Source organism: Haemaphysalis longicornis, unplaced genomic scaffold (genome assembly GCF_048455015.1).
Source record: "Haemaphysalis longicornis isolate Haplotype H1 unplaced genomic scaffold, Haemaphysalis longicornis Haplotype H1 scaffold_9, whole genome shotgun sequence".
NCBI lineage: Eukaryota > Metazoa > Arthropoda > Arachnida > Ixodida > Ixodidae > Haemaphysalis > Haemaphysalis longicornis.
This window is the reverse complement of record NW_027526460.1, coordinates 91,117,153-91,144,179: the sequence shown is the minus strand read 5'-3', so window position 1 is coordinate 91,144,179 and position 27,027 is coordinate 91,117,153. Positions and strand designations below refer to the sequence as shown.

At 45.6% G+C, this 27,027-nt stretch overlaps 1 protein-coding gene across 2 annotated transcripts in view; it reads left to right on the top strand.

The window, feature by feature from the left end:
- The window catches only part of LOC144153658 (uncharacterized), a 205,784-nt gene that overhangs the window by 49,639 nt on the left and 129,118 nt on the right, over nucleotides 1-27,027 (top strand). For both annotated transcript variants that reach the window (XM_077685321.1, XM_077685320.1), the window contains exon 2: nucleotides 10,721-10,826. In XM_077685321.1, the coding sequence (XP_077541447.1) occupies nucleotides 10,781-10,826 (46 nt within the window). In that variant the 5' untranslated portion in view covers nucleotides 10,721-10,780. The remainder of the gene's footprint in view (nucleotides 1-10,720; nucleotides 10,827-27,027) is intronic.

Here is a 27,027-nt window from a genome sequence, read left to right as displayed (position 1 = left end):
TTTAATTAATGGGGTCCGTCAACAGTGCGCGCTCGAGCGCTCTTTCTGGGAGGCACTCTAAGCCCTGCCGAGAAACCCATTCATCTGTACGTCACTTTAGGAGAGGCCGGAGCTCAAGTATTCAAGACGAACCTAGTTTGTCGACGTCCTCCAGCAAGTATTGTCGTGGAAATGTTGGCGTCGCGCGTGGGTTCCACGTGACTAGGTTCAGCTGTTCTGTTTAATGCGAAGCTGTATGTCTTCTGACCTCCACCCTCCCGGCCCTCCCCCCTCCGCCAGTTCTCACACCGGTGAAGCCGCTTTACTCGGCACCTCTTCTCCGGTCCTCGTCGCTGCCGTAGACGCCTCTTTCACAAGTTTTACACCTTACAGCTACCGATCCCTCTTTCAGAAGTTGCGCAATGGACTGATAGTGGCGCTAGCGCCATCATCAGTCGAACTTGTGGGCGTGCGTGCGTATGCGTGTGCGAGTCTGTTTGCGTGTGTCTGTTTGTGTGTGCCTGTGTACTTACGTGCATGAGTGCCCGTGCGTGTGTAGGTTACTGGGACACGCCGCGTGGCCCGCATGGCGTTGGGAACATCGACCTCCTTGTCGGCGCGACGGCCTAAGGGGCAACTGTATTTTTCTCAACATATGAAGGGTCTGCAAGATGTGGTTTGTGGTTTATTTTACGGTGACCCGATTGCCGTACATAATTACGAAGAAACGGAGTCGGAATATTTTATTCGGTACATCGCGGAACAGTGTTTATTTAAATTAGGAGTCGTTCTTATCGGGCGATACTAAATCCTGGATATTGCCTCATGAGTTCTCTATTATTATTTAAAAGTTCTCAGTTACGACTGAATGCTTTGACAGATAATCGAAGTTATTGCCTTTAAACCAAGTTTTAACCTTTCTTACCTGGCTCTGATGGTCTGCCGGAAAATTCCTAGAAATGTCTGCCAGGGCATACTCATTCGTGAGTACGCCCACCCAGCCCGATATAACCTTTCCAATATCTTCCAAATTCCAAGCTATATAATCTGAATCATATCACTAGAAATTTGGTGTCATGGAGGTGCTTGTATTTGTACCGACCATTACATGGGCCAGGATTACTATCAAGACTATAGGCGTTTTGAAGAGAACAGGCGCATAACAAATGTCCTTGTGTCATCTACCCTACGGCAAGCTGACGCCGCCACACAACAGCCGGCTGCCTCATCGTGGAACAAATACGCACTTCCGACATGGGTACACCAAATTTGAGGGAAAGAAGCGACAAAGTTAGGGGGAAATTTGGTTAGTTAGCCGCTCTACTGCCTGACTTGCTGTTTGGAGGTGTGGGGAGACGGGACAGAAAGAGTATAGAGAGCCAGGCGGACAAAGGCGAGAAAACAAAAGAGGTGGGTGCAGCATTAGTGCTATAGAAATTAGGCGCTGGACGCTTCAAGTAATTAGTTAGGCGGCAGCGTACAAGCAGCCAAATCTCATTTTGGGCTTATCACTGGAGGGTTCATTGTTCTTGGAGCTATAGCTATAGCCACCGAGAGACCCAGCTTATCCTTTTGTTGCGAGAGATGCAACTCCTTTGATGAAAACGCAGGTACTGATATAGAAACTCTTTTATGTGCATTCTTGTGTACATCTAGGGCTCCTACTCCAGCGCGGTCTTCCGTGTGGGTTGTCTCTATCCTAGTATACTTTAATTTTTAGACTCTGGTTGAGACGGACCCTCACGCAAGTCTAACCCTTCCTCATCAGGATAGTCAGCCGCTCCCACTGCTTCGCCTGAGGGATGGAAGAGGCCATGGCGCGTGGAGTTTGTCGTTGTCTCTAATATTCATCGGAAAGAAGAGTGCTCGCCACCGAGCTCAGCCGATTGTACGAGCAACCGATCATAGTAAAGACCAGCTTAGAACGTCAGTTTTTGTCATTCCTTCACAGAAGGCGACAAAAGCCCTTTTACGTTCCCTGAAAGACATAAATCTCCAGAGATGACTATAGGGCCCAAAAAGAGGCTTAAGTGCACGCGCATTGCCTCCGCTACCTCCAGCTTGTCATTTGTGTCATTTGTAGTCTCCTGTTTCCCCCTGACACTCCTTCCGCGGACCTGGGTAGCAAACCTCAAGTGGTTGGGCTAACATATCGCCCTTTGTGTTCGTCTTTCTCCTCAGGGGCTATAGATGTGAGGGGCTATAGATGTCAGGGGCTAGAGATTTTCTTCTACAGAGTAGCCTCCAGGCCAACCAAGTGTGAGTTAGCATTAATGACGGCAAGGAAAAGGAGAAAAATAAAGCCTTTTTTATGTAGTCCAGCAATAAATGGAAAGAAAAATTCGCAGCTGCATCTGGACTTCTCAGTACAGATGTTTGTATATTTTCCCTCAGCTTTAACGGATTTTTAACACAGAAGCTTTGGAGAACGTCACCGGGTGTGCGTGACGTTCACCTTAGCGCCATTTCAATTTCTGACGTACGTTTTGGAATGTCAATCTTACAGAGTTTCAATAGAGATTTTTAGGGATAAAACTTCGCTAAACTGTAGAGCAAAAAATCTCACTGTTATCCGGCTGTACCTTCCCTTTGAGGGACCAGGAGCTGCGCTAACAGCTATTATGAAATTTGCGGCGAGATAATTAAGCTCACATTACTTCAGTGAGGTATGGTTTTATTTTCAATGCATAGAACTCCACGTTGAATGGTGCTTTGAGAAACTGCGAATGCTAATGCTTGCACACATGTCGTTAGCACGTTGCACTGACACGTATGTCTGGATTGCTTTTTGTTGCACTATCATTATCGTGACTCCACTTCGGACATAAAAATTTATTTAGTTTTTATTACTCTCAGCGTACAAGTTGCGCGTACCATTACGCCTCGACAAGGGCGCATACATTTCTTCTACGTAAGGCTCTCGGAATGGTCGCTCTTGTTTTTTCTAGCAGTCGTACTCCATATCGCAGTCACACGCGATAAATTCTCCGGAAGTGTTGGTCATTACGGTACGGAGGAGCAAAACAAAGATTTAACATAGAACATGCACGCTGTTGCAATAAATCTCAGGTGTGCCTTACTTCGCACGTAGCACCTCGAATGGACAAGCTTTTATTTCTTTCTTTACCACCAAACAACGCACGTTACGGGTTCGGTGCCTAATGGTGATCGTTATGTACGGAACTTCCGGGATGTTGCTGGAGAAAAACGTAGGGCAGACTTAACAGGCGAGAGAGACGGAAAAAGACGTCTGTACTAGGGACAACTTTTTTGTATTTTGACGTCAGCTGACTTAGTTCACTCCGGGCACCCGTTTGTGTACTTTAGCAGCGAAGCGGACATAGTTTGCTGTGACTAGAACAAGCCAGGTAGTGCTAGAAAATCCTACGTAAAGCAAGAATAGGCAATACGTTTCGTCCGGTAAACTGCACGCCTGGTCCCATAAAGGCCACTGGAGGTTTAGTATAAAAAGTGTAGTTAGCAGCCCTGCCACCGTAATGGCCACAATCCATCAATCTTAGCGAACTTCCCTATTACTTGCGTAGGTGAATGGCTAGACGAACACATAGGAGGGAGCCGTTTACGGAATAAATGTCGCGTTTATACGTTGCGCCATACAGCGGGGTTCGAGTTCTTTGACGGAGCACTTAACTCAAGGCTAAACCGGCAGGCGTTAGCTTATTTACATTCGCCGCAGGTTGCACAGCGCAAGTAAGTCAGTGAAAATGCGAGCTTGAGCCAGCAGCGTAAGAAGGTTTCTAGGGCTTGCTGAGAGACGTAGTTTAAGGCGAAGCAGATCTTGTTGCTTCTGAGCCGTACGCATCTGGAGCATCATTACTTATCGCCATTGTTACGTTGACAAAGAATTTTCAAAAACTGAGGAGAAAAGGTTTGAGAGAAATTTGCGAAAACTCGGGCAAACTTAAAGGAGCCATGAAGAGAAAACACAAGTTTGGTTCATTCAAAAGATTGTCTCGTTAGAATCATACTGACACCACTTTTAACGTAAACTTCGCTCAAATAAGCTACATAATTAGGAAAAACGGGAATGGTCATGCGACCCACCAGCTCATTTCCCGCAACAGAACCTGTGATGTCACATGGGCTAAGCTCTGCGATTGGCGGAGGCTGGCAGAAGCAGACGCAAATTAGGTAGAGCTTACAAACTAGACGAACGAGCGATTTGCGCTTAAATTTAGGGCACATTCTTTACAAAGCAATAGGAATGATGGACAAACAGTGGAAGTTACGAAAGCACATGTAAACATTGAAGTACTGATGCGTTCTGCTGTTCGTACTGCGCACAGCATGCTTTGGTTTAGCTGCACAGCACTATGGGGCTTGGGGTTGTCTCAGACGACACTGGCCGATTGACGCAAGCAACGGTGTCTTACGTGACCCCATTTGTCGAGCGAGCACTGTTTCAGGGAACGAATATTTTCTCCAAGAACAAAAACAAGCCAGGTTTAATTGCGGGCAAAAACAAACCAAACGCTTGCCACGGTATGGTGGCGCCATCTAGGTTACGGAACGTAAAGAAACGTGGGAACAAACCAACACCGCTACAGGGTGGAGACAACCTTTGAACGATCCCGCGCCGCCGCAATTGGGCCAACGGGCTCAACGCGTTATTCTTTTCGTTTCCCACGAGACCTAGCAACGCGAAACAGACAATATGATTCAAACTTATTCAGTAAACCGCGTTGCGGCGATAATTTTAGCGCGGTTTTGACACAATGACTTGCTTCGGCGGCGAGCGAGCAACCGAACATGCCGGCACCAGCGTTACGTGTCTCTACCCTGTACGGCGGATGCGTGAATGAAGGCATGGAGGAAAGAAAAGAATGAAGGTACTCTAGGCTGCAGAGCGGTCGGTTCCCGTGATGTCACTTGGGACCACGAAAACGCACGATTGAGCGGGAAAATCAAAATTTTAACCTAAATTGCTTAATTTCTCAGTGAATAAAGCACCGTTTGTATCCGGAAAGCGCTGGGGGCACTATAAAACACGAAATCTTTCGAATAAAACCAACTTGCATTTTCTCTTCATGGCTCCTTTAATATGATATGGCCGAAGGTTCCACTATCGTCTCTCGAAACGGTAAATTAGGAGCCGTCAAGCACTGAAGATTCCGTTAGCCGTACGCAAAATTCAAAACACCTTGTCTGCGTAGTGAAGATTTCGGGTTGTACGATACATGCCGTAGTTAATATTCAGTAGAAAAAACAAGTTAGTCGCGTGGCGTTATGTTATGAATGCTGCAGTGATGAAGTATTCAACGAAGAAAATTGGGGAATTTGGCATAGCGCTTCTTCGAAGCACCGAGGACGCATTTTACACTGGTTAAGGCGTTCTTTCGTATGCGGAAACCCCTTAGTATTTGACATAAAGGCATGCACCGCACGATATGAACGTAGTATTCCGGCACCGCAATTATTTACTACTCTTCTTCTACAAGCAAAATTTGTAAAGCGCTACGTGCAGAATTCACATGATTCAGCCACTGTCTTCTGCCTTGAATTTCTAGGAAGATATAAGAGCTGCGTATTTGACATGGTGGTTACGGTCAGTGTGTTTTTTTAAGTAATTTACTTATTTTCTTTTAGGGGTGAACCACCTTAAGGCCGAGGCTTGTGCGACGTCCGGCGTCCGTGCTCATGGCACACCACCTTGTAAATCGAAACATCTGTGAGCAAAAGGTTCACAAAAGACTAACAAGAACAAAATGAAAGGTTCACAAAAGGTTAGAGAAGAGAGAGAGAGAGAGAGAGAGAGAGAGAGAGAGAGAGAGAGAGAGAGAGAGAGAGAGTGGTCCTGGATTTCCGTGCTGCGCATGCGCGAGGAGCGTTGGATTGCATTGAATTGGAGGTGAATTTGGATTGGATTGGATTGAATTGGATTGAAATGGATTGAATTGTATTAAATAGAATTGTATTGGATTGGGAATCATTTAGCAGCAGTAAGCACTCTCACGTGTGATTTACGGTAAGAACGATCATTAGTGCTTCGCCCACTCATCATGATTCACTTCGTGGAGATGCGTGAATTTTGTTTTTAACTGCTTTACTTTGAAAATAATACGCTCAAATGTTTTGCATTTGAATGCGCTATTCGGGTTTTGGGGATGCAAAAACGTTTAAAAAAGAACATTTTCCGGGAATATATCGTAACGCGACATTGGGGGGAAGGCTCAACGGCATTTTGGGGCGCATCAACCACTGCTGTAAAGCAGAAGCCTCTTGGTGCTGTGGTTTGCTGAAAGGCAACGAAAAGAGCGTTGTGCAATCGCACAGGCCACCTGTGTGCCGTGACGCTACCGCGAAGCTCTTCACCAGTTCTATATAGAGTTTAAGTTCATATTAACAGTAACCCGGCTTCGCGGCGCCAAATAAGATCCTGGGTGGGGGGCCAACTACCTGTACGCCAGCACCCGCTCTATTCCCCACGTAGCTTCGAGGTGGGAGCCGTATCGTCTGTGCAACGATGTGTGGTGAAAGAAAGAGAAGGTCACGACACCACTTAGTCCTTGTGTTTCCACTTAGTTGTCCTGGAACGACCCCCGGAAGATATGGTGCCGATGAGAAAGACTGTCCTATTCGGTTTGAGCACTCCAGTGTTTACAACATGTGGAATACGGCCGTCGTGCTGGCGGATAATATTTTCCTCAGTAAGGGCAGTTTGCGTTCTGATCAGAGACCTACGATCATTGCAACATCAGACCACCATTCCCTACGGCCACGGACATTGCTGACTTTTTCCTGCACGATGTGATCTGCGTGTCATAATGCATAGTTCTTTCTACCAACCGTAGGAAGCAACGTCAATAACCTGAGGCATTTAATCCTGCTCAATATAGCACAAAATGACCATTACCGGTCACCCTCAAAGCAACGGATTCATACAAAGGCGAAACAAAACGCTCACCGGTATGCTATCAATTTATCCGCCTTGGTTGATACGCCACCTGTTCACGAGAATTTCCCTTAATTCTTCCCGGCACAAAACTCCTGCGTAATCTCTTTTGTATCTTCTATGCAGCCGATTGCTGAGTTTACACACGGACATTCCCTTTTGTGAGTCGCCTTTAGGTACGTCGTTCTTTCAGTGAGCTAAGTGGTACTAGCAGAGTTCGTCTTTTGATAAAGGGTAGCAGCTGAAACAAAACAATGGACATTTCATCAACATTTTCTACAAGCACTCTGTCGAAAAATAAAATAAAGCGACCAATATTCACATGTCTTGATTCCCAGTAAAGAGCTGTACGAATTTTGTAAAACACGGGAGACTATTTCAAATAATCTTTCGCTGGTGATACCGACATAAAAGCAAATCATACAATTAAGTGACAGATAATTGTTCACTATTAGTTACTCAGAAACTCCGGCTATATTTAATTTCGTCTGCCAGACTGTTCATCAGTTGGGAAACGCAAATGTGACAATTAATAATTATGCCGCAAAGTTACCAATCAATCTGAAATTAATCCCGTCATATCTTGCTGAATTGCAAGTATAAAGACCGGCATAATTGACGTTTGGTTTGGGTGAGTGTATGCCGAGGTAGACCCACGCTAAAAACATTTTAACATTGCAAGATTGTGTACAGAAATTCATTCAAATGTAGAACCTAAAATTCAACCCTAAACAGAAGTTGGGGATCTGGCGTAGCAAATAAATATGATCGTAAGCGTATGTGTACGCCGAAGTAGGCCCACGCTAAAAACATTTTAACATTGCAAGGTTGTGTGCAGAAATGCATTCAAATCTAGAAACTAAACTTGGACCCTAAACACAAGTTAGGGTTCTAGCGTAGCAAAGAAATATGATGTAGGCGTTAGTCATTGCCTGTCCATTATTGAATAAACTTGGACGTCGAAGTTTCGCAACCATAACTGAGAATGCAGGGTCTCGACTTTTTTGTGAATATGCGGCTAACACTTTGGGCTTCGCATTTTGCCCTGCATTTCCCTGTAAACCACTACACCTTGTTAAGGTTACGCGTGTTCACACATAATTACAAACGCTTTAGTTGCGTGAGCTGAATGAAAGCCTATAATCGTACGTTAAATGCTGGCTGGCACACAACGGCACGATTTTTCACTTGAAGCTCAGGGCAAGACCGCATATGTATTCAAAGTTTACCGTTCGGTGTTCGCGTGCCTGCGAAGAGAAAAGTTCATCCCATTACTTGCTGTCCGCGGCACAAATAAAGAAAATGCGAGCACCATAATTTTCCAATATTCCGTTGCAAAGAAAAGCGGCGTGCGCAACATGGTGTTTTTTGGACATTTAGAGAGCACGAACTTGTAAGCATTGTAACCCATTGTAACTTGTAACCCTAAACACCCACCATTTCGTTATTAGGAGCAATCTTGGAGCACACGCTTGCTGTCAGTATGCTCCTGCAACGCATTTTTTAAGCAGTAGCGTATAGTAATAAAAGCTTACCCTTCTTTTGCCGAACAGCAGGAGAAGACTCCGAGAGTTCTCATTCGTATTTTCTACGAGCACTTTGTCTATCGCTTCCTCTCTGCTTTAGGGGGAATTTCTCTGTACTCATAGCGAACGATGAGCTAAAACAGCAAACTACAACACAACACAACAAAACAATTGAATTGCATCATAGACGACGGATGAACAAAACTTCGCAAATAATAGATAAAAAGGAAGGCCCTGCTCTAATTTCGGGAGTGCGTGGTGTTCGTAGAACCGCTGCGTTGGCGGTTACCGTCTAGGTATTAGCCTTCATGCATATGCGTATAAAGGTGTGAGTTTGGTTAGCGCTTTTGCATACGTTATACCTCACATTTTTCGTGCGTATTGCAACGCCTGTGAACTTGTATTATTTGCCTGCGGTATTTGCGGTAAAACGTGGGCAGGCTATCGGCGAAGTTTTGTGGTGACTTCAGCGGTGGTGTTATTGATGTTAAAATACATTAACGCCCCCAAATTTTTCGTGGTCAGGGAAACGCGCCTCCCTTATTTTACAGCGTGGAACACCGCACACCAAACAACCTGACCCATTATCTTGGATGTCTCAGGCTTATCTAGCAGCCCCTAGAAGAGAACGATGGCACTGTTGTTTTGGTGTAGCTACCAAGCTACGCAGCTACACTATGATCATTGCAAGATGGGGAACGGAGAGTTAGGAATCCACTTCTGTTCCACAAATTCATTCCTAAGTTAGGGCTACTTGGGAGTGAAGGCGTTTTAGTGGAGTGAGGTTCTGGGTATAATTAAACAGGGTTGTAATTTTTTTGTCCCATAGGCTTGGTCACAATGTGTTAAGCGGCTGTGCAAAAGGCTGTAGAGCGATGGCGCTAGCAGAGAAGGATGTGCCGTGTCATGGCTTCACACAGGTGTGTCCTGATCACTTTTCATCCTTGACGGCGGCAATATGTTTCATCCTGATTTATTCGCACAGTGTGGTAGATAGGCGATTAGTTGGTACTGCGATACGTGATTTTTCGCATGAACAACATAGTTCACTTAGCAGCCACTCAACACAGTGACTTCCTCTTTCTAGATTCTTAAATGACATACCTCAATCGCTTGAATTGTAAGTGACTTCTAGTGTTTCCAGCCAAACTCGGCCTATTTCTTACCCATTTCTTAGAAAGCACGCCAAAGCGACAAATGAAGAAGTTGAAACTGCATACGATTTAACCGAATTGTGTGAAGACATCTGTTCTGCAAGTTGTCTTGCAGACAAGAAAAATTACTGAACTCGAACCAATGAATGTCATTGCGCCTGTAACAAAAGTAACGTCGCTTGTTTGCAAACGCAAAACCTCACCCTCCAACAGACGCAAGAGGCTAAATTAAGGACACTGCTAGGATTATTGGTCTAGGTGAACCCTGTCTTTTATGTAACTGTAACACATTCGCGTTTAACCGTTTACGCTTTTTTTGGCCAGTTATCTATCCAGCTTCTTTATCGGAACACTGCTCAGCTTAGTTGTAAGCCAGTTGTTTTTTATCATAGCCGCTGCTCATAAGTAATGCGGAAAACGTAACGCAACTCCCACTACGTCTACGCTTCCACATTTAGCAACCGCTACTCGATCGATGTGCTCTATAACCTGAAGGGAATTACTTTATCACTCAGATACAAGTAACATGAAGTATCCGGTGTAATCCAGGTAGGAAGCCATAAAAAGTACTGGAAACGCAAGTGCGCATACTGAAGTGCATTGGGCCCTGTGTGACACAGAGGCTCACTATGGACGGCAAGAACAAGAACAGACCAAATGAAGCGCAAATAAAACGACAAGAACAGACAAAATATTCCGCTTCATTTTGTGTGTTCGTGTTCTCTGGTCCGTCGTACGTCTTTAGGTCACACTGGACGCATTACACTAGAATACGTTCAAAATCCAAGTTGCCAGCTCCCAGGCATTGCTTGTTACAAGGGCACCATCTATTGTGCGGCGTTTGATCGTACCTTTCAAGGATTAAAGCTTTGCTTGTGTGCCTGGACAAAAGTCGCTTTATTGAGAGTTGTTCTGCTGAAACGTATTGTCCCATTGAACTCAGTGTTCGCATGTTCGGGTTTGTTACTGACTCAAAGTAGTTTTAGCGCACTCCTCTGGTTAACTGAAGTGTCTTTATATAAATATGTAACCACACAAACCGCACTAACGAAAATTTTGTTGCATTCGTGATTTTGCAACACATTATCAAAACTAGTGTGAAGCCATACGTGAATAACACTTGGCTGTGTTTGTCTCTTCGCTTTCAGGAGGTACTCGAGGACCGAACTTCGAGGAGTGAAAACAAAGACAGGCCTAGAGTCCTTTGAATGCATCGTCTTCAAGTTCTGTTCCTGCTGGTTGCTCTCCGTGAATGTAAGTAGAGCATTTCAGCCTATGTGTTTCTTATTGGCTTATTCGTTATTTTGTTGAGAAATCTGAAAATTGTACGAGTTAAATGAAGCTGCAGATTCAGAAGTGACAGTATATAGACTTGGCCATAAATATGGTAATTAAAGCTGTAAAACCACGAAGAACACCTAAGCCCTTCTTGTGAGTAGCGAGTGCAACCGCTTTATAGTGCAATTTACGCCACTGACTATTCAGTTGAACGCCGCGGGGTGAGAGCGGTCTACGCCAGGCATGGTTCCCTAGATACCTGTGGAGTGCTCTGCCACCGTCCGAAAGATAGCCGACAAATTCGGGATAGAGGGAAGCTGTGGTTGGAGCTGAATGTTTATTCTGCGACTGCTTACTGAGCGACACCGGGGTTTCGGAGGCAGTGACGAATTTGGTTACTTAGTTTTTAAAATTATTAAATCTGTTACACTCAAGGTGAAAGATGTCCGAAGTGCGGTGCCGTGATTCGTCAGTGTTTTTCTTGTGTTCTTGTGAGTACCTTCGGTTTATGTTTTTTTTAATTTTCGTTCATTTCGTAACGAACGCCACCTTTATAACATTGCCTGATACAGACGCCGTCGCTCCTAACATCCCGCCGAGAGGGACTGCGGCTTTCTCTCTTGGCTACTTTCAGTATCAGCCTGGCCTTGATACCGAAGATAATCAAGACAGCGCTCTAGCCACAGAAAAGGCCCATAAAGAAACACTGGATTGAGTTTTCAAGAATTGAGGGTAACTAGTGCGTTAATTCCCAATGTTTTCTTATTTTATATTATTGTACACTTATTTGCGACTATCCACGATAGCATCTGTGGCTAGAGCGTAGCGCAAAGATCATCCCCGACACCTTTGCATAAGAGTAACGTGTGTCTCTGTGGCGCAATGGGATAGATATTAGCTTCGTAACGCGAGGGGCCCAGGTTAGATACCGACCAGGGGAAGCGGTTTTCTTTTCGAAGCCTATGTTAGAATGCATAACGCCATTGCTCCCCGGCCAGCTACGAAGAGGCGTAAGGCCCAAAAGCGCTCCGCACATAAAATTGGCAAATGCGGACCACTGCCTTGTGGCTCACTGCCCTAGAGAGGAAAGGCAGATTTAATGTGGGATATAAGTGACTGCCTGTGGCAGCATACTGTCGTCACTTGTTTAGTACAACGAGGTCATGACGTGCTTTACGGCTACACCTTTTGTCAACCGCGTGCTTAAAGGAGCCATGAAGACAAAATACAAGTTGAGTTTATTAGAAACACTGCTTAGTCCCGATAACAATGTACCAATTTCATCGCAATCTTCGAACAAATAACGGAGGTATTAAAGAAAACGTGTGAAGCAGTCGCGACCCACTAGCCAATTTCCCGCAACTTTTCTATGACGTCTCGAAACCTTGTTTCTGCGATTGGCGGCCGCCTGACCTGTCGCGACGACATATGACTGGATATCTGTAACGGGGCCTCTAGTTCCAGTTGACCGCATCACTTGAATGCTAACGTGCAGTTGACGCACTGAAAATTATGCGTTATTTTGGCCCGTATGACGTCATTCTTGCTCATAACACGTCACTGTGGCGCAAAATTTGACAGTTTTTAAATACTTCTTGCTTTTTTTGTTAAAAAAACATCTTTTGTGGCTGTAATGGAGCTGAGTGAGATACTGAATCCTAGTTCTTTCAAATTAAACAAAGTTGTATTTTCTCTTCATGGCTCCTTTAACTCGTACTACTCGCGTACAATCAAAGAAACTTTTGAGCGTTATGGTCCTGTCAACTGGCGATCCAAGTAAATGGGATTATCGTTGCATTGGCAGAAAGATTAGGTTCTCTAATTCGCTGTGGCCGTTTGTGTTTATCTTTGTGCCCTCTGCCAAAATTAAGGCACAAATCATTCATTGCAAAAAAATTGACGAAGCTTGCACTCGTAATGGCAAGCTGAAGAAACGGCACAGATGGCGGTCAACCTAGTTTCTTCCCACACTGACAACAGATACCAGAAGAGAAGGGCAAACCGAACCCTAGAAATGCAAAGCCGTTTTTTATGGCAATGCAGAGCAAAGATAATTAATGTATGTAGAGCGTTTATTCAGTAACACTCGTCGCCATCCCTTTCCTCGTCGTCTTCCGACGGCACAGCCGCGTGGGGCAAATCCTCTTACAGCGCGCCCTCGCATCGGTAGAAGTCCACTCAACGTGTGTATTGTGAATGAATAGCCTGACAGATTCGTCGGCGTTGTCTATGGCGGGGCGGGCTGTGGTGCGCCGGTCGCTACACGACGACGAAGGCGGGAGTTCCTCACGTGGCGCGAGCCTACGCTCAAGCGTGGACGACGACGGCCGCTGCTCACGAGGCGTACGTTTGGTATTTTCTTGCTAAAGCCACTTGGCGAAGGCCGTGCCGAGCGCCTCGCTTCAGGGTTTTTTTTAACAGAAGAGCTGTTACTGCTGGCCGTAAGTTCGCCAATTCAGAAAAAAAATACCAAGAAAATCCTGAGCCCTCATGAGCGCCTGCCTCACCGCGACCACTGAGTCTTTGGCTCGCGCAGTGGTTTAGCAAAAAAAAAAAGTCCAGTGCTGTTTCAAAGTGCTACCGCGCATCTAGACAACTCCAGTCCTAATGCAAAAGAAGAGACAGCGTGCTTGGGGCGGGTCACTGTGGCCCCCGAATTCTCTAAAAGCCATTATGAATAATTGTAGACATGGCTACGACTAGACCAATCCTTCCCGAGACGACTTGAAGATCCCGCCAATGCTGCCTCAACTCGATGACGACGAGCTGGTAGAAGTCTACAATGCTGAGGATGACTTTGAATCCACCACTCGCCGTGAAGAAGAAGGCGACCCCTCTGATGCGTATGACGACGATTACCAGCACCGCAACTATGCAAATAAACCATGATACTGAACCTTAACCACGTGTCCCGCACTGCTCACTTACAATAACTCCACCATTCAAGTCTTGTGCGTGAGCGAATGCTTCCCTGAAAATTTTTTTCGGTATATTTTTGGGAACGCCAACGGCCCAGCTGTTCTGTTGAAATGTCGGCCAAGAAGACAACAGGATAATATTTTAGTGAGCAAACGGTGTGGTGGTCGGAACCGCTTCCCCTGTGGGCGTAGTACCTCGAGCCACCTCGTAGTGCCCCTCAAGCCACTGGAGCCTCGAGTACCTCGTTGTGCCCCTGGTACCTGGCCGCTGTTCTGGCTCTAGAGAACAGGGTCTTTCGGTCCTCGAGCCGGCAGCTGGTCCGTGCGCCCGCCCACTGCCCATTAGTGGGCGGACGCATGGTGGGAAGGGAGGAATGGGATGTTTGTGCAGTACAAGCTGGGGTACAAGGTGGCTGGTTTGGTGCAGCAGGGGTATTTTGAGTAATACTGAGTCGGAAACATGGGGTGAAAGCCGGTTCCACGGGCGAAGTGTTCCTTGGTACTATTGAGTTTTTTTGTTTGTTTGGAAGGGGTACGGCGTGATGGACGGTTATGGTGCAGGGTATGTATGTTTGTGTGAGGCGATAGGTTAGAGCGCCTTGTCCGTGCTGCCGTCGACTTCGGAGAATGGCCGGGGTATCAGTGTACTGGCAGCGACCGGATTAGCCGCATTCCCTTCCAAGGACTCTCTTGTCTAGGGTCCATACAATGCGAGTTTCTGGCAGTGGACGAGTAAACTCGAAGATGCGGACGGCAGATTAGGATATGTGGCGTTGCTGGATTGGACGGCCAGCGGCATGAGAGTCGGGGGCGACTGTCAAGTATTCTGTACCTGAAGCTGCTGTTATGGCTACAGCTGTCCTTCGGCTGCTGTTACTTCTGAGGTACGTAGAGTGAGAAAGGTGGAGGTTTTGGTGAATGAAATAACGAAAGCGAATATGCAGAAGTCTTCTTTCCCGGTCTTTACTTTGTACCTTGTGTTGAGACAATGCAAACAAAACATCTTTATCATTTTATTGGAGGTGGAAAGAAGTAGTCGTCGAAAGAGATAGCGTGGATTTTACGTTGTAATAAATTGAACTCAAAGCAAAACGATTTGGGATGTACGTTTCCTTACACGTGTTAAATACGTCACAATTATCCTCACAATTATTCAGATTCAGCTCCTAAGTGCAACCATCACTTAGCTCACACTCATGATTTGGAGGCTGTCTATAGTGATGGAAAGATACTGATGACGATGACGACGGGAAGGCCCCGGACGTACGCATGTATGAATGGGAAAACGTTTTGAGAGCCTTATCAAGAGGGAATGGATTACGCAACAATATTATTAGCAGCACAATGTGATCATTTACTTGATCATTTACGTTTTCTAGCCCAAGAAGATCCCCTACTGGGAAAGATATTAGGAGACAGCACTTGAATTCAATGTGGATATTTTATGCCCTGTGGGTTCGACACCTACGTACTTGATGTATCAAACGAGAACAATCTCCAAGAGCTGTGATTATATATTTGATACATTTGGTTTTTCTAATTTTTGTGATTCGCTGTAATGAAATAACCTGTTAGCAGGTTATTTCGTCGCCGCGCTAGGTAATGTTTAAAATTGACAACAATAATTTGAACCGTTAATACGTTTCCTCTTCCGTTCCTTTCCACCTGTTCTATTCTGGTAATCAGCTTCGAGAGTGGTGCTTCCCAACGGAATGTCGCAAGACTGGGGTTTAATTACATCTTTACCTCAGGGACAGGAGGAAAAGCTGACGTAGCAAACGATTCACCGTTGCACACACTGGCATAAACCTTTGCTCTTACCGCTCTGAATGTTCCAGAAAGTGCGTTTGCTAAATTAGTTTTTCACAGTCCTGAGCTTACTTTGCTTCGCCCGTTTACGCTATAGTATGCTGGTAGGAACGAAATTGGGGAAGTAGGAGTTTTCTTAGCTGACGCAAGCGAGCTATCTGTTTTTCTGCTTGAAGAAACCCTAATAAAAAGCAGTCAATTAGATTTAAATTTATTAACAGTGAATTGTGCTATGCGCCATGCGCAATTTTGTACCGGAAGCCAAGATAATTGTTGGCGGTAGGGAAAAAACACCCCAAGACAAAGCCTCTAGAGTCCTAGCAGTAAAAAGTTACTTTCTTTTCTTTTCCTCTACCTTTATTCTCATTTTACCTTTAATTTCGATTGATTGTGTGCAAATCTACGAAATTCGAGGCTACCTTTCTATTGTATTATTGGACAGCGCGTTTCCCAGTACAAGATTGCCTACCCGCCATCTCCCGGAATAGCCTATAGTCGATGGACTTTTTGAGACATTCGGACCTTCCATTCGCCTAAACCGTCCAGATCGTCTGCATCGCATTCTTCATCAATTATTGCTCAAAGTCACTAAATTCAATGTTTGAAGGAATCTTGTTTGGTCGAGTGAGAGATTCATAGTTAAAAATTTGTTGTTGCCGGCGAAATGTTTATTAATAAATGTAATTACGTTTCCGCATCAATATGAAAGCCTTGGTTTTCCTACGGAAGCCGATGCTACGTTCTTTCCTTTTTAGTAGACCTTTGATCTGCTACCACAAATTTTTAACTATAAAATTCTCAAAATCTTATCAGTTATACTAGACCACTCAATTTATATCATATATTATTTATAGCATTGTGTGCAGTGGCTATATACTGAGTGGCACGTTGTGAGTGTTTGGCCCAATAGTTACGGCTTTGCTTGAAACAAAATAATATACGATCTCACGGCGTCTTTTGCTTTGCCTCGGAGCATTCTGAAGAGAAACTAAAACGTGGTTTTCAGCTTTTATTCCTTCACAAATATGTTCCCTGTAATGGCGTCCCGTTCCTGGTTGAAATAGCAAATGTTCAAACAACCTAACAGGAGGATTCGCTCGTGAATAACTTGAGCATTTGAAATTGTGGGCGCGTGCCTTGAATGATCGTCGAACTTTCCACAACACAAACACGAAGTGAAAGATACACACAAGCGAGCGCTTCTAACTGGTTTGGTTAAGCAGAAAACACTTCAAAACCATAGGAACCTACGCAAAACTATGCAAGAAACACTCTACAGCGCACGCAGCAACAGATGAATGTTTCTGAAATTTAGAGGTACGAGGAAGAGCTGAAGACGTCGCAACTTTCTATAGCGTTTCTTGAGACGTGTGCTGTTCTGTGGGAGGTTCAGGTGTGTTTTCACATCAAATAAAGCCAGACGTCAGAAGCGCTGTTGCGTGTGTATTTTGTGCAGTTACTGTTTGCACAGCGTATAGTTTTCTCCGCTGACTCACCGTGATGTGGAATGAAGGCTTAGCGTTTGACGTCACAACATTTGCTCCGTAGCTGTTCGAGCAGAAGCAGAACGGGTTTATGAACCAGGGTGCAACAATAAAGAAAAAAAAGCGCTTGGCAGTGTTAACAACACGAAACCGATAAATATGGTGAAAAGCAGCAGCAAACCAAACCATTGAACCTGCTTGAAGTTTTTATTCTAAAACAGCAACGCTAGCGTGGGTCAAAGTGTTATGCGTGTTTTATATGTCACATCGTTTTCAGCAATCCCTTGTTGGGACGTTGTCAATAACCGGAAGGACTACTGGCATGCGGGTAAAGAAATAAGATTACTGGGTGGACACCACGATGGCGCACCGGATTTAAAAACATTGGAGCATACCGCAACGAAAAAGGCTGCTTCGTGCGAAGCTTTTGCCACCTTGGAAAAAGGCACCTGCTATAGTGTTGCGATCCTGATCAGTAGTAGCACACGGTTTGAACGTCATTGCCCATCGTGAACAGTAGCGTAAATGGCAGTTCTGTTGTGGCTACAGGAGTGTTTGTCGTTGAGAAAATTCCCTTTGCCGTAACGACAAAAATGTGTGTCGTAACAACAGACGTCGTAAGAACAAGTTTTTAGTCGTACGACAGCAATTCGTGTTAGGTTTTTGCGGCATTCCTGTTGTGAGTTTGGACTGAGGACCCCTAAAGGTGTGGCGAAAACCTAGGGTTTTCGCTATCATATCAATTCCCATGCAGACGTGTCGAAATTATTTCTGGTGCCTCTTTGCTCTCACCAAATACCAGCACTGAGGTGTTTTATCTACCTCGCTTCAGTCGATTCGAATCTACTTTCAGTTCTTGAGTTAGATTTCTCCGTGTGTTTTACCACAATATTGTGCTCTCTCTTTCGTTTCATGTTCTCGATTGTGCATGTTTTCTTTCCACTGCAACCCCGATATGAAACATCCGGACGCAAAATTATGACACTAGAAAAATAATTTCGAGTCCGCAGCAAAAGAAGAGTGGCGAATTATTTGGCATCGTCGTTTCCTGACGATGACTAATATCTCGGATTGAAATCTAAGTCGTATTCGTTTAGTGTCCGTTTCGGGTCATGATGCGGTTACGGTTAAAGGGCCTCTGGAATGCAGAGAAACCGACGGCCTGAACACGCTTTGAAGTAAACGTCCTAGTTTTGCTGGTTTAGCTTTACATCCTTTTCATTTGCCTTTACCCAGTCAGGATTCGCTTGAAGCGTGCCCGTTTAAACAAAAGAAAAACTGGTAAAAACATCCCCAGTTGATGAAAATTCACTTAAACGGTCAGAATGTCTGAACTCCGAAGCTTTCGCTTGCGTAGGCCATTGTGAACTGCAGGTAACATACCTGCGTTGGCCATTGTGAGCTGCAGGTAACATGTTCCACCTTGGAAACATACACACGTGCATAAAGCAATACCTACGTAACCACCTGTGATCAGTGATGTTCCGTACTGTGGAGAAAATTCCCATTTCTAGGATCAAAAATTGCCTATATTTTAGCATCTGCCCCCGCAGGTTTGTCAAAAAATCCCTGCAAGTTTCCCTGCGTTCTCATGTTGCAGCTGATAGACCTTTACGTGGATTCCTGCTCGGTTTTCTGTTTTAGCCAGCGCCGACTATATCTACTTTACGTAGCCTTCCGCACACAGAATTATAGTTTCCGCTTGGACAAAATTTCACTAAATCTGCCACTCAGCAGCGTTTGACTATACATTTCACGTTTTGCACCGAACAGCATGCTTACATTGCAAGCTGAAGGTCTAAGTTAAAACTGCCCGTATAAAAAATAACAAGATATGCTTGGGTAACTGAAGTAACTTTAGAGCAGCGCAGGGACTACAGGCGCCATCTCTTGTTGACAGCACGCGGACTAAGGCGCACCCGAAATACTTTTTTATATACTGTGCAAGAATACATGCGAACAGGCCTCAGACCATCAGCCACCGCCGCTTCCGTGGTGCAGTCTACGTGGCACTGCCTGTGCCACAAAATACTGCAGATTAGGCTACATTGTATAGAGAAATCATCAAAATTTTGCGGCCAGTTCCAGTCTACCGATCCCTAGACATTGCGGGCTCGACAAGAAATGTTCTAAATCGGGTTAAAAAGGTAAGGGTTAAAGAAATTAAAAAGGGACAATATCTCTTTCTGAAGAAGTATTTTTTCCTCTATGCTCCCTCCTGTTTTATGAACTTGATTGAAAGCGATCTCGGATGCTTGCGGTAACACGACTGCGGATATTTGAACTTAAATTCGACGAAGTTTTAAAGGAACTTTGAAGAAAGTAAGTAATAAATGATGCGACGACAAGCATACAGAGGTAATTGTCTTTTGACTCAACGACTCCTAACATTCCCACCGTCTATTAAAGGTTCCATTTTTCTTGTTTGGCCAAAATTAGAGCCGAAAGTTCCCCGATCGGGACATCACCGCCTTTGATCAGAAGAACGTGCCCAACGAATATGCGCGCTTTTCCCAAGCCTCAAATACACCTTAAAGACATTCCGGTAGGAGAAACTGCGGAAGGAGATTGGCGACAGACATCGCAGCAACGCGCAATCGCAAAAACGTTTTCAATATCGTAACAGTGGAAGCACACATCCAATTGCCGTAGCGATGGCTCGCGACGAAATGTCAACGTTTTGGCGCATGTCTATAAATTCATAGTAAAACATCGAATTTCCCGCGGATTTCTCCTTTCGCTTCTTTTCATTTTATTATTGGTGCCGCAAGTTTCTCTAAAAGCTTCCTGGCTAATTACGAACCGATTCAGCATTATTTCCAACTTGGTTACCCAAGGTATTTATTCAAAGCAAACACGCTTTCCAATTACTGTGCACCGCAATATTCTCCAGGATTTCCAGAAAACCGTTTCCCAGTCGAATGCCGCAAGACTAGAAACTACAATTTCCGAATGGTGCAGTTTTTCTGTGGCTGCCGGGTAAATTGACGTCTCAAATAACTGACATTCACGCAATATTCCGCCCTCCTTTTTTGTTCTTAAAGTAACCGAGGCGCCCATTACTCCCAGTGGCGCATTCTAGGCAGTCGTCCAATTTACGCGTGGCGGCGGCTTGTGAGGCAATATCAACATTCTGGTTAATGGTTGCAGATTCACAATAAAACATCAGTATACCTGAAAATTTCTCCTCTCGCTTTTTTCCATACTTTTAATGATGACAAAACTTCCTCTATACGTCGAAGAAAACACATTAAATTTCGAAAGACGGGCAGAAATTTAGAAGACGCAAGAAACACGCGCTTTCTCGTGTGTCTTTTAAGTCTCCTTCCACCTTTCGCACATTTATAAGCTCTTTATCAAAATAGCAACTTATCAAACATGTTCTGTTGGAACAAATACGTCTGCTGAGGCAGCATAACAGCCTTTTGTATGGCGAAATAAACTTCCAGCAGGACAATAAACAGGAGTGAGTTGCCCCATAAAAAGATCCAAGTAATACAAATGGTAGAAATTAGTAAATTCACTATGGAAAATGCGTTCCTTGGTTACTAACACAACAAGAAAGGACGCCGGTACACTGCGTGACGGCCATGAATTTGGAAAGCCAATTTATCCCGCTGGCCCCCACAAAAATAACATTATCTGCAAACCGCAGTTTTGAGTCCTCCGACTTCCTACTGTGCAGGAGTATTCTGGAAAGTGCCCCGAATAGGTTACGGCAGGATTTAATGAAAATGCTTTAGTTTGCTTTACTAACTATACCTACCCAACTTAGCATTCCGTCCGAATCGGTTGGCACTAGTGGTAGCCCGGGAAGCTCTTATGCGCAAAGCGAAGTCGTGACTCTGAAGAAAGCGATATCAAGGGCGTGTCGTAAGAAACCCTGTCCAGAATGGTTCGAAGCGTCTGCGAGAATTCCTTGCCGGAGTCCCAAGAGAACTGCTGCGAGCACGCAAGGGAGCCCTCCGTACGCAAGGGAGCCCTCCGTATGGGTCCGAAGCTTACTGGACCCGTACGCGCAAGAGCTGATATTGTACGTGACATTGATTGTGTTCGTAGGTAGGAGACGCAATACTACTTTTCTCTTGGGTTACTTTACAGCGCTTTACCCAATAGAACCATTGCTGTCTGGCGTCCGCATAAATTGCCAACTGTGATGGTACTTTGACACAGTAGGGCCCCGTTCGTCTCAGCGGCGCCGGCTTATCTATATTGCAATCAGCTACCCCTTGTTGCTTATAATACGATCATTTATACTCGAGCATGTCATTGTGGCTCTAAGAGTAGCGGCGTGAGTTTTCTGGTGCATTTTGCAATAGGTTTAAAAAGCATCTGGCACTCTACGTTGACTGCAGTGGTTACGGCATCCCGTCAGACAAAACGAGCACGGCGTTCCCCATTTTGCCATAGTGTGCGGTGTCAAAGTTTTATTCGATATATTTACGAAGGCCTTCATCAAACTTTTGTCGCCGGTTGCGGGAATAAAAATTTTAGAATACCGTGACTCGAGTCTTTGGCCGTCTATGGCAAACGCCCTTGCTGTCGTGTTAGTTTACAGTGAGACTGGTCTTGACGAAAAACCGCAGCTCTGGTACGACAGCCGAAACAACCATCTAATCCCACACTTGGGCTATGAAGGAACTATAAGGGAACCAGAAATACCCAGGCAGAGTTCATAGAAAGAACACCGAATACTGACGTCAAAGGCAAGTTCGGAGAAATAAATCACAATAACGAACACTAGCGACATCTCCTTGCGAGGGATGCTGTATTGATTCTTGGCTTGTCGTTCGCTTGCACACGGTTTTCCGAGGGCCGTGTTGACACAGATAAGGTTCTCCGGGAAGAATGAATGCCAGTATTTTTAGCCTGTGGCCTCGACGTTAGCACTGGAGCTCTCGGGCTACGCTGTTTATGAGCTCTCCTGGCGTACTTCCGATAAATCCCGCTAAAACATTGTAAACAGCCGGAGGAAAGGCGCGGAGAAACGAGGATTACGAGCTTCTTGCCACGGAGACCCACGGAGTCAGCTAAAGCTTCAGGTTTAACATACCGGACTAAGTAAGAGGCCATGTTCGCGTGACCTTGTATGTACCTGATAAGTGCCGCACATTCAGGTGAATGACTTTTAACAGTAGAGCTGTTTAAGGTTTTAGTTCCGTCATCGAGCGCCAGGGAAAACGTAGCCCGAGTGCACGTGCGAATGTGCCTCGTGAGAAGCTCCCAGTGCCATTTAATCTTGTGCGTTGGCTTGTGCCACATGAGGAGCTCGCAAAATATGAAGAAACAATACCGAGCGCACAGGAGCTTGCGCCGCGTGAGGATCGCCCTGGGTCGGCCATCTCGAACTCCGAGAGCACTATGCCCAGCGTTCGTGGCGTGATCTCTCGCATGCTCTTCTACTCGCCAGTTCACGTACGTTCGTGCCTGAAGTGGGGAGCGCAGCGGCCGAGTTCGCGCTACAGACGCCGAGTTCGCGAAGCCGGTTGCCGCGGGCTCTAGTGCGTACTAAGCCAGTCGACTTTGGGAGAGATGTGTAAGTCTGCAGACAAAACGGTCATGGCCTGCCAGTTATGGAGAAGTTTAAGCCGCAGTTTGAAAATACATGTGAGGGGCAACAGCCGTGTCTCCGACGAAGGCAGAGGGGCCGCCAGTTCTGCTGCTTCTCCGGCCTTGCAGCACTAGTGCAAGGTGCGCCAATGTTTTACGTCTTAGATAAAACAAAAAAACATAGTAATAATAAAGGAACGCTGGGCTTACGTCTCATTTCCTACACTATCGTTAAAGGGGTCCTAAAAGGCATCTTGAGCACAATACATGAACTAGCGCAATCGTTAGGTTGGGTGGTCAACGTCATCTGTGCAAAGTACAACATTTTTACGCCTAGGGGAAAGCTCACACTTTTGTTGCAACCTTTGTTGCCGCGTTCCCGCCCTTTCCTGCGTGTTCTCGGGTTCCGCCATCTTCCGCGTGCACGTCATCGATTCTGCCATGTGCGTCACGAAGTAGAAATCCTGCAATTGGATATCTTTTTCTCCCACTTCCGGCGAAGAGAAGCGTCGTCTGCTCGCCGTAGACGGGTCCAGGCGGCACCTTTGGTTAATTAGCGCTTCCTGGAGCACGCTTAACGCTGTCGTGTTGGTATAGGTCTATATTTTTACTCTATTACCACGCTAGGCTAATGCGCATTGGCTAGGCTGACACGACGACGACACGACGGCGACGCGGACTTCCGAGGTGGCAGGCCGCCTTGTCACACGAGGGCGACACAAACACGTCGGCCGACCTAAAGTATGCGTGGTGTGGCTGGCTCGCTGACCGCAGACGCCGACGACGACCCATCGGCCGAACTGTCGTCGGGAATCGATTGAGAAGCAAAAACTGAGACCCGAGAACATTCGTGCCGCAATGAATGCGGCTGTGTTTTGTTAGTTCCTAGACAGCAATAAAAATAGTAAGGTTCATGAAGACCATACTGAACAACTATAGCGCTAATGCGATTCGTATTTCGGCCCACGGCGCTCCGGCCGTTCGCTTTGGCGAAAATTCGTTTCTCGGAGTTGCAAACTGCATATTCGCGTGCTAGCATCAACGCTTGTAGAAAATACTAGCTCAGTTAAGAGCAGAAGAGGAGTTACGGAATATTTATTAGGCAATATGGAATCAATATCAACGAAAGTTATGTGCGTGAATCCTAATAAAAAAGCACGGAGAGCCCTATTTTTCGGAGAGCGAAATCAGAGTCGCAGTTTGAACAGTGCTGTAGCTTGAAATCAGCTGCGGCGGGGCTTCATGGAACCTTACACGGCAACTGTTATTCAAGAAATATTCGGTTAGCCAGGCAGGAATTGTCCATTCGTCTGTGCATTGTCCGTCTTCGCATTGTCCACTGTGCGTTGCCCGTCTTGTGCATTGTTCGTCTTCGCAAGGGCCACTGTCTGCAACTTGTTTTTTTCTGGTCAAAAGGTGGTTCGTGAAGCAAACTATTCACGGTTCCCGTGTACAAGGGACTAAGTTGCATCGTATTTTTTGCTGTTTGTATTTGGAATTCAACATAGGAACCCACGAGCCGAAGTTCTCTTTTTTGAAAGTGAAGCTCGGAGGGCTCGGGCTATCGCAAATATACGTAAGGCAAATTGTTAATCGTTTTATGTTCTGCAGGGATTCAAATGACCCTTTATGCAAAGTTTTTTTCAAGTTGCACTTGCCAATGCTCTACCGCAGTTCCTCGTTTCTTCGTGCAGCGAGGAATGGCCTACATATAGAGGATATCTGAAAGAAGTAGTTGACGCAGTTAGATTCCTTTGTGTGCAGTTTCCTTTCGATATTCTCTCAAATTTTTACAGAAAAGGTTTGAAAAAAATCTGAAAGAAATTCTCTTTGCTGTAACTCTATACCGAGCAGTGTACTCGGCCGGCCGAGGACAGGATGTTTTGTCCAGGGTGAAAGCTATGGTAATCCCAGCCTATGTGAAAATCTTCTTTTTTAAATTGCACACCAACACATTACCTGTGAAAACATGGATGGAAGAGCGAGGTCCTTTTGTTGCTTGGAACAACTTGTGTGTCCTCTGTCAAAAACCTTAAACTATAGAACACGTGTTTATAGAGTGTTAGTATGCCATTTTCTTCTGGGACGTCCTGATGAGAACCCTAAAGAAGGAGTATCCGGTGACACCCTACGAAATCAGGTTCCTCAGTGTAAATAATGAAGACGATGTACCGCATCATATGATTATGCTTTTGGGATTGTATAGCATCTGGCGTTCTCGAATGGCGGTGCGCCATGCGGATGTGAATGCGCAAACTGTGAGCGCATATTTCAGGAATAAAGTGAACTATCTGTGTGAGTTGTACAAAGTGGAAAATCCTGACGCTGAAATCTTGCAAGTACTTCAAAAATTGACATAATTTGATGTTTATAGCACTTTCCGCCAACCAAAACATGGTAGGTGCTTTTTATTACATTGTTGACTTGCGAAAATGTTAAAAAAAGGACACGAAGAAAAAAATCAAATTAGAGGAAGCGCAACCCAGCTGGGGGCACATACCAGACACCCTTGTAACCATGAAACGCTTTTGACATAACCGCACCGGCCAAAGTGAATTGGTTGGTATTTCTTTTTGCCTTGAAGTGTTTGTATGCATAGCTCCTTGGTGTTTGTTGTTGTACCAAGCAGGTAATAACGAAAAAAAAAATATTTTATGGCGCAGTAAACTAGAGCCGCCCTGCCGCTCAATCAAAGTCACGGGTTCAAGTCCCGCGAGTGTGTTGCTTTTTCTTTTTTTTGTCTGCTTTCTAATTGGCATGGCATCGTATTCGCGACTCAAACAAAACTTTTTGGTTGAACTGTGGAACTAGCAAATCAAGCGTCAATGCGTCATGTAAGTTATAAGCACGATTTGTTCACTTTTAAACTCATGTTTAAATTGTAAAGGGATAATTGTACTGTCAGAGGACGAAAAACTGATGTGTCAGTATTTGAAAATAGGCAGGTCTTTACTCAGATTACGCATAGTATCCTCCCATCTACCTCAAACAATTAAGGGGTGAGAGGGGGGAATATAGGGCCGCAGCCGTCAACCCAAACGTCCACATATCGCAACAGGCAGCCCTGAGCACGTAAAAAATGAACGAGCAGCCTTTTTAGAGAGAAAATGGGCTTCAGGCCACCATGAGACAAACCGAGGGTTCAATGATTGAGGGTTTAATAATAACAATAATCTGGGGAGGGCGCAGGCCCTCACGGCCCGAAAACTGACACTACTCTTCCTAGACCGCTTTTAATATCGGTTACGTTGTACCTGTCTAAGAGTTGATAAGCACAGGGTCGCGTAGGGGTTTCCGGGAAAGTAAGGGGGAGAGAGGGGAAATGGAATGCACGAGGTACTCTAATAAAAATTAGCAGCGGCTTAGCTCAGCTCTGTTAGGATATATGTTCCGTGAGCTAAGGTTCAGGTGGTCATTCTTAGCTTTCCTGGTTGTCTAGGATTAGCTAGATTATCATGCTTACTGCTGCCTCAATGACACATACATGGTATACGCATTATGTGACACATGTATATTTATCAAGCGGCTCCGGCGCCGCGTCACCAATCACCCCAGAGCTAAGCTGCTTCCACAGGCGCAAGCCGGTGTTGCTGCGACGCATGAGCCATCGGTTGCACACCCGGCCACCCCTCGCATGATCATCAGGTGGACCGGGTTGCCACGTGCGGAGCGGATGTCGGCGAATACGCTGGGCGCGTGGTGTGTGTGAGAGACGCCGGGCAGCGACCGATGTTCTGTGCGCCGTATGACGTCACTGCTCCTCAGGCATGCGCAGCACGGCTCCCCAGGAGCCACGCGAAACTGCTCAACCTCGGCCAGTGTAGAAAGTCCTTGTGCCGTACCGTGCGACCTTCCCGCTGCTTTATGTGCGGATATAAACGTTTAAAACCGATCGGAATAACCGGAACGAATACTGCTACTGCCTGTGTACGCACGTACATGGCGTCGTCACAACACGACTAAGCTCGAGATTGGCGCGAGCGAGCAGCCAATTAATCAATATATTGACCGACGTCGGTTAGGAACGCTTGTACGTGCTCACTCTAACAAATTTTGGGCAGATTCTTTAGTCATTCGCGCAGATGGCTTGGTGGGCTAGTTGGTGGGGCATCATAAAGCGATTAGTCATTCGCTAACATATTTTAGACTCCCATAGGTACCAAGATATGTCACCGCCGCGAACGCGTGGTGACAGGGTTGTTCTATTTTCGCGTGATATTTCAACCTGGTGTGGAAGCGTAAAAGTCCCGCCCTATTCTTTCCCTGAGTTTTTGAAGCCGTAAGTGGAGTTCAGGATTCATAAGCAAAAAGATAAAAAAAACGCCCCAAACGGAATGCAGAAAGTCAGACGGCACCGTCTCAAAGCGATGCTGTGGCGCAGAATATCGCAGTAGCGGACGATGCTCGCAACCGAAT